The 7905-nt window shown below is 63.9% G+C and overlaps 2 protein-coding genes across 3 annotated transcripts in view; both read right to left on the reverse strand.

Moving 5' to 3' along the window:
• Positions 1-1073, reverse strand: part of LOC121104373 (protein Wnt-7b) — a 1626-nt gene extending 553 nt beyond the window's left edge. The window contains exon 1 of the mRNA XM_040637095.1: positions 1002-1073. Within this exon, the coding sequence (XP_040493029.1) occupies positions 1002-1073 (72 nt within the window). The remainder of the gene's footprint in view (positions 1-1001) is intronic.
• Positions 1074-1317: 244 nt separating this feature from the next.
• The window catches only part of LOC103674134 (protein Wnt-7b), a 48220-nt gene continuing 41632 nt past the window's right edge, over positions 1318-7905 (reverse strand). For both annotated transcript variants that reach the window (XM_040637067.1, XM_040637066.1), the window contains exon 4: positions 1318-1797. In XM_040637067.1, coding sequence (XP_040493001.1) covers positions 1318-1797 — 480 coding nt within the window. The remainder of the gene's footprint in view (positions 1798-7905) is intronic.

Raw genomic sequence — 7905 nt, forward strand, 5'->3', positions numbered from 1 at the left:
AGCTGCACACTGTCCCCGGGGAGCCTGAGGGTGGGAGTGTTTGCAGAGGACACTTCAGCCCCACGTCCCAGGGTTCTGGCCTCTCCCCACCCCGCACACGGTTGAGAACGGAGCGGGGTCTCAAGTTTCAGAGTGAGTTGAACTTCAGGGGAGGGTGTGCATGTGGGGACCCTGGGGGAGGGGTCTGGAGGGCAGACACCTGCTGGGACAGACACTCCCTGGCCGAGTGACACCCTGGATCCTAGCTGTGTCAGCACTGGAGTCAGGGCCCAACGGTGAGACTGGATATGGGGCCACTAGAGAGACCTCAGCAAGTGCCTCTGGGGGTGCACTTCCCCGTGTGGCTGGTGGCAGGGCAGGAGGGCACAGCCGGATTTCTCAAAACACGGGGGCAGTCTCATGCCATCATGGGAGTCCCCAGAGCACGTCGCCCAGGGTCAGGAGCCCTGGCCTGGCGGTCAGGAGTCCCAAGCCAAGACAGGAGTCTCCACGCATAATTTCAGGTGTCTGGCTCATTCTCGAGCCCTTCTGGGCCTCGGTGTCTGCATCTGTCAAAGACGGCAGACAGCCCTCAGCCGCCCCTACCCCCCAGCCCACTGCCAGCACAGAGCTGTCCGAGGGTTCTGGTTGGCTCCGGGGTGGGAGTGGGCTCTGTAAACTGAGGGTGCCAGGCTTGGTGGGGGGGAGTGCTGGGGGGTGACAGCATTAGGGAGGGGACACAGCACTCCTGGAGCCTGACGTGGGTGACATTTTGATTTGTGTGATCTGATTTTCAAATAGAAGGGTCCCTGTCCATGGCTCTCCTCAGAGGCCCTCTCGGGGCAGGGACGCCCCCTCCAGTCCAGAGTCGGGCAGAGGAAGCAGAGGGCCACAGGGGATGCGCTAACACGGGGTACACAGTTAGGACTGGCTATGCCTTAGTGCTAAGAACTCTTTTCTGATACTAAGAACACATAAATAAACTTGGTCAACATGTGCCCAGGCCACCCAGAGGCCCCAGCGGCTGATGCGGCCAGGGGAGCGTCCCGCGTGGGGTTCCGCGTGGGGTCCCGCGTGGCGTCCGCCGCCGGCATGGCAGGTCCACGTCCATGCCACCAGGTGGGGGAGGGGATGCTAGGAGTCTGGTCACTCTGCTTCCCCAGAGAAAAGCACAGGAACTCCCTGGGCCCCAGAGGGACACCAGGGCCGTGGGCCTCGCCCTCTCGGCCGGGTCTGGGGCACGGCTCTGCCACAGGAAGGGACGAGCGAGCGGGGCGGCGCGGGGGCACGCAGAGCGGTGTGCGCGTGCATGGGCTCGCCGGCGGCGGGGCGCAGCGCTCACTTGCAGGTGAAGACCTCAGTGCGCTCGCTGCAGGTGTTACACTTGACGAAGCAGCACCAGTGGAACTTGCAGTTGCACTGCCACACCTTGGTGTACTGGTGCGTGTTGTAGCCGCGGCCGCAGCACATGGTGTCGCAGCCATCCGCGCCCGGCGACGTGCGGTTGCAAAGGCGGCCCTGCGTGCCCACGCTGCCAGTGGCCGCGTCCTCCTCGCAGTAGTTGGGCGACTTCTCGATGTACACCAGGTCCGTCTCCATGGGCTTCTGGTAGCTGCGCAGCTGCTTGATGCGCAGGAAGGTGGGTTGCCGCAGGCGGCTGGCCCGCACCACCTCCACCTGCACCGCCGCGTTGTACTTCTCCTTGAGCATGTGGCCCACCTCGCGGAACTTGGGCAGCGTGGTCCAGCACGTCTTGGTGGTGCACGAGCCCGACACGCCGTGGCATTTGCACTCCAGCTTCATGCGCTCCTCCAGGACCTGCGCAGGACGGGGCGGAGCTCGGTGTGCGTGGACCCCTGGGCCCGGGCGTCCCCCGCCCCCACCCCCACCCCTCCAGGACCTGTGAGGGACAGGGCTCAGTGTGTGTGGACCCCCGGGCCTGGACGCCCTCCCCCACCCTTCTAGGACCTGCGGGGCACAGGGCGGGAGATCGGTGTGCGTGGGCGGCCCTGGCCTCCAGCCTGGCCCGGAGCCAGCACCCCGACTTCCCGCTGCAGGACCAGGCCTGAGTGCCTCCCCCTCCTGACCCTCCCTCTCCTCATCCATGTAATGGGGCTGCTGACCGTAGGTCCCTACTGCAGAGGACCTCGTGAGTGTCCAGCGAGAATGTCCAGAACTTGGCCGAGCACAGCATATGTGCTGTCAATGCACTGATGGGGAAACTGAGGCTCGGGGGGCGTGGGGCTTGCTGCAGGTCACAGGGCAGCATGTGGCCCAGCAACAGTAGGTGCTTATTAATTGTAGATCCCCACCTCTCCATCTCTTTACGCCCTGCCCTCGTGCCCAGGGTAGGGCCCGGCATGTAGTTGGTGCTTAATAAACGGCTGTTGGGCGAAAGCCTGGCATTTGCACGGAGCTCTGTGCATGCCTGCTGAGGGACGGAGGGGGTGGAGGAGCAGCAGGTGAGGGCACGGGTCAGCGAGGCCCAGGCGTGCCACCTGCTGGGAAGCCGGCCCCCAACCGTGTTGTTCTTTCTCCCCAGCTCCCCGAGGGCCCGTGATGGGCGCAGCCTTGTGTTTTCCTTGGGCCTCCCTCCGTGGTCCCGTAAGGCTGATTCCCAGAGCCAGCCCTGACCCCAGGTACTCATTTACCTGGATCGAAAGGGCCCTGCCAGCCGGCCTGATTAAAGATGGGGAATCATTAGCTGCCGCCCCACGGCTGAAGAAGGGCCATTTGTCAGCTGTCCCGCCTCTGCTGGCCTCACTTGGGCAGCCCAACCCTGAGGGAACTTGGCCACCCCCTGCCTCCTGGGCCAGAAACCCCAGCCCTGGCCCACACTAGGAGCCCCACAGTGAGTGAATGAATGAATGAGAGGAACATGCCACAGGGCCAGCCACTATTCCGATCACTTTCCCCACCCTGCCCTCATGGGGCTCTGGTCCTGGGCAAGGATCTCGGGGGCTCACAGCCCAGCACAGGGAACAGAAGAGGAAGCCTATGCAAACCGTCAAGGGTGGGGGCTTCCTGGAGGAGGGGGCTTCCTGGAGGAGGAAGTGGATAGAGGAGGAGGAGCTGCTCGTTAGGCAGAGAGGAGCGTGTTCCAGGGGGGTGCAGGGCAGACAAGGTCGGCAGAGGAGAGGCTCAGTCCACGTGAATGATGTGTGGGTGCTTGGTGGGCCCTGAGGCTGGTGTCTTGGATCTGGGGTGGGGAGGGATTCCCTGGTCCAGCATCCTGTGGCTGATGTCCTGGAGGGGAGACCCCGGGAGGCTGGGATGGGCTGGGGGGAGGAGGAGAGGGAGGCTGATGGTCCAACAGGGGAGGGCTGAGCAGGGGAGGGCCCCAGCGTCAGGGGGAAGGGATATTCCAAACTGGAATTATAGGGCCATGGGGTGTCTAGGTTGAGGGCATGGACCAGAAGTCTGCTCTGGGGGTTTAGGTGAAGATGGGACCCCCTCCAGGGGAAAGTACATCCTGTCTGCCTCCTGCACCTCTCTCCACACTCCTGTCCATCCTTCCCCCTCCCTCACCCTCACCCCATGTTCATCTTTGCTCCAGCCCTCCCCTCCGCAGAGAAATCCTTCCCCCACCAGCCTGCCCTTCAAGGGCAGGAAGCTTCTCTTGCCCTAGCCACACTGCCTGCCATGTACAACCCTCAGGCCAAGAGCAGACCAGGTGGATGCCCCTCTCAGGGTCCCCAGAGTAGTGGGCAGTGCACCCCACCCCAGGCCGCTGGCCCAGGAGATTCCTCCTCAGACCATGATGGCCTGAGATCTGCCAGGGGTGTCCAGGCCAGGTGGCCCAGGCTCACTTGCTGCGGCCCACTGGAAGGCTGCCCCCACCCTTGCCCTGCCACCTGCCCGCATCTCCCTGTTCTCATCGAGGCCCGGCCGCCCCACCCCCACTGCCCACCCCGCCGTCCGCCCACCCAGGCGCAATCAGACCCTGCATGGCCAGGCTGGTGACAGTCGGCAGATGAAGCCGATTGGGCAGCTGTCTGCAGAGCAGGGAGCCGCATCCTCGCTTGGCTGGGTCCCCTGGGACCAAGCCTGTCCTGGGAAGTGATCACAGGATTCAAGAATGTGCCGTTTCCGTCTCCAGCGCCCTCGAGATAAGAGTGACAGCGATGGCGGCGCCAGCCCTGCTGCTCCAGGAGACCACCTGCGAGGGCTCAGAGTGACCCGGCCTCGCCCAGGGGAGTGGGGCCTCGGTTTCCCCCAACCCAGGTCGTGTGGGGGGTGGAACAGGGGCCTCCAGGAAAAGGCCAACCTGGTGCTCTTTCTGGAATAAGGCCGTGGCCCCTGCTCTGAGAACAGTGCTCAGTTGTGACCAGGCTGGGGGGGGGTTGGTCACAGCATCCTGGCACCCGCGGAAGGCCCGTGACCCACCACTCGGGCAGTGACTTCGGGCAGGTGGGGGGGAAGTGGCACACGCCCTGTGCCGTGGCATGCCTCACACATTTGTTTCCGGGCCCTCAGTGGTGGCCTGACCCTCTGTGGGTGTGTGAGGCCCTGGGGGGTGAGGCCCACATCGGCTCCACCCTGTCACCCAGGGCACAGTGTGAGATGGGCGTGGGCACCCAGTGAAGCGCCGAGGCCATAAGGGAGAGAGGGGGCCAGGTGGTCCCACCTGCCTGGGGGCCCAGCGTGGCCAGCAGCTTCTCAGCCAGGGACTTTGCGTAAGTCACCCCTCCCTGGACCCTGGGTTTTCATCCAGACCGTGGGAATGATGTGCCCCCTGGGGCAGGACCAGCTTGGAGCCTAGATGAGGTCAGGTAGGACTGTTGTCACCTAGTGGGCGTCCTGCCCTAGCTTCCAGTTCTCAGGGCTCTCATCAGCGATGGCTTCAGACCTCTGTCACCCACGAGAGGAGCCCAGAGCCACGCTGACAGCAGCCCCCAGGCCTTCCCAGCTGGGCAGCCTCCTGCCTTATGGGGTTGGTAGGTGCAAAGATCCGGGTATCACCTCCTTCCGCACCTGCTGCTCCCGCCCCTCCACTCGAGACCACACAGCAGGGTAGCCGCTCAGTAAAGACCACACTGCCCACAGGAGGGCCGGGCAGGGAGGCCATGGCCTTGATCTCGCAGAAGCTGGTGGTGAGCAGGTCTGCTCAGCCTGTCTGACCCTGGCCCACTGGGGACATGGTGGGCTGAATAGTGTCTCCCCACTTGGAACCTAGGGATGTGACTTTATTTGGAAATAGGTCTTTGCAGGTGTAATTAAGGCTAGAGATGAGGTCGTCCTGGATCAGGGTGTGTCCTAACCCCAAAGACACATGTCCTTGTAAGGGACAGAAGGGAAGTCAGACCCAGAGGTGGAGGCTACGTGCAGATGCGGGCAGACAGGACGATGAGGCCACAAGCCAAGGAGCACCCGGAGCCGCCAAGAGGCAGGCAGGGTCCTCCGCCAGAGCCGTCAGAGGGTGCGGCCCTGCTGACCCCTGGATTTAGGACTTCTGGCTCCAGAATGATGAGAATAAATTTCTGTTGCTTTGAGCCATCCAGGCCGTGGGACTTCATGTGGCATCAGTGTGCTCGCTTCCCACCCAACTTGCTGAACTCCGGGGCCCTAGAGGGCCAGAGGCAGCCTGGACAAAAAAGATGGGGACCAGCTGGGGTGCCCTATGAAAATCCGAACTCGGTTCTTATGGAAACCTCAAAAGCCATGGCCCCCCACCCCACCCCTACCACCATGATCAGTGCTGCTGGGGGCAGAAGGACCCTGCCCCCCAGGGTCACGGCTGCCATCACCAGTGGCCTTTGCCAAGGGCTCCGGCTACACGTGCGCTCCACAGCTCAGGGTCGGGGGCTGTGGGAAGGACCGCAGGGGAGGGGGACAGGTATGTTATGTCTGCTGTGCGGATGAGCAGACTGAGGCTCAGAAGAGGACTCGCAGACAGGCAGGGGCAGCGCTAGCCCCAGAATCCTGGCTGCTGACCCCTGTAAGAGCCCTTTCCTGCAGCCGCCCTGCCCCGCTGGGCCCTCTCCCCCACAACCTGCCTCTCCCCTACCCCCCATCTCAGTTTACAGCGTCACGGTTCAAAACCCGACCTGCTGACTCTCCTACACCCAGGTCCCTGGCCCTCAAGCCCCATCCCTGCCTCAGGGACCTGCCATGACGCCTGTGGCCCAGAAGCCAAAATCCAGCGTGGCCGTCATGGCCCCCTTCACCAAGAAGCCCATCCCACACGCCAGTCTCCTCGCACACAGCCCGGCCACCCTGAGCTGGGCCAGTGGCCTCACTGCACACAGCACATGTGACCCACGTCGCACTCCCACCCTACCCACCCCAGCCCCCAGCCCTGCCTCAGTTGCGCTCGTCCCACTGCCCGGAGTACCCTTCACCACATCTCTGCTGCTTCCTTGGACACTCCCCCACCAAGCGCTAACCAGAGCTCAGGCCTCAGGAGCCACCAGGGCCTCTGCTGCCACTGTGGGCCTCTGTGTCCCCATGTATGAAATGGAGATAGTAAGACCTTCCTCCCAGGGGCGCTGGAAAGCCCCTCCTCAGGACGTAAGCTACTGCAGAGGCTCAAGGGGCGTGGTCCCTTCGAGGGCTCAGAGAACCTCCTCCTCCAGGGAGTCCTCCCCATATCTCCAGGTACAGGAACCTTGCCTTGCTCTGCCTCCCCTGGCACAGATGGAGAGCTGACTGTGCCCACAGGCCATCCGTGACCTCCTTGGCAGCAAAGACTGTATCAATCCTTCTTTTATTCATCCATCCGTCCATTCATCTGACAATAATTAAATAACCACTGGCTGCTTACGTCTACAAGATAAAGCCAATCCCTTGCCCTGGCATTCGAGGCCTGTCCCGGGCCAGCCTTTGCTTACTTCTTGAGCAGCCCGCCCCTGCTCCAAGTGCCAGCTCCTTCTGCCTGGGCTCTTCCCAGTGCTGCCATGTCCTTCAAGGCTCCGCTTGGACATCACCACCCCCAGAAAGCTTCTGCTTCCTCCCCTGAGGTCTCCAAGCTCTCACTGCTCCGGGGTATGTCCTCTGCACCCCTCATGTGGACCCAGCTGGTGCCCTGGGAGCCCCCACAGCCAGGGCCATGCCTTCCTCCCCCTTGTCTCCCATGCCCAGCCAAGCTAACGCCTGGCACAAAGAAGGGGTAGGGAGTGTTTGTTGAGTGAACGAGCGAGCAACTGGTGGCCTCTGCTCTGGTCCCTGGGGCAGAGGGCAGGCGAGTCTGTCTCATCCTGCAGAGACCCGCGGGCCCGGGTGCCCTGGGCGCAGCTCCTGGGGCTGGGGAGCCAGACCTGGAGAGGCGTTCCGCTCGGCTGGCGCCCTATCTCGGGCCATCTTGCCGCCGTGGCGGCCGCTCCTCCCAGACCGGTATCTGGGGCCCTCATCTCCCTGAGGCAGGGCTGGGCTCGCCCTGACTTCTGCCCCAGTGTGGTCCTCCTGGACGCCCTCCGTTATTGCCCCACCACGGTGCTCTGCCGCAGGGGTGAAGCCGGCTGCTCCTCGGCACCCCCTCCCCGCCTTGGAGTTTCCAGCCTTCCTCGGGAAGTTGCCTCCTGGGAACATCCCTCCCGCCATCTGTCGGGGCCATCTGAGCCAAAGGCGGCCTCCTCCAGGAAGCTTTCCCGGTGTGCTGGTATGACCCGTCTGGTACCAGGGCAGGGACAGAGGACTGTGGCCCAGGGGCCACCCCTCCACTCGGTCCTGGCCTCAGCCCTGCCTGCCAGCCGCTGAGGACCGGAGCCCCACTCCCAGCCTCAGTCTGCGCACCTCTGGAATGGGAAGAGTCAGGCCTGCACCTTCATGCTGCCCGGAGGGTCAGACGGGACGTCGTGCCCCCACCACACATCTCCGGGCTCCGGGCCCCCAAGCACGCCCCCCCCGCCCCGCCTGGGGGAGGCTCGGGGCAGGCGAGAGCCCAGGTGAGGCCGCAGCCCTCTCGTGCCCGGCCTGCCCCCCCCCCCC

This window comes from Ursus maritimus, unplaced genomic scaffold, assembly GCF_017311325.1.
Source record: "Ursus maritimus isolate PB19 unplaced genomic scaffold, ASM1731132v1 scaffold_21, whole genome shotgun sequence".
Classification (NCBI taxonomy): domain Eukaryota; kingdom Metazoa; phylum Chordata; class Mammalia; order Carnivora; family Ursidae; genus Ursus; species Ursus maritimus.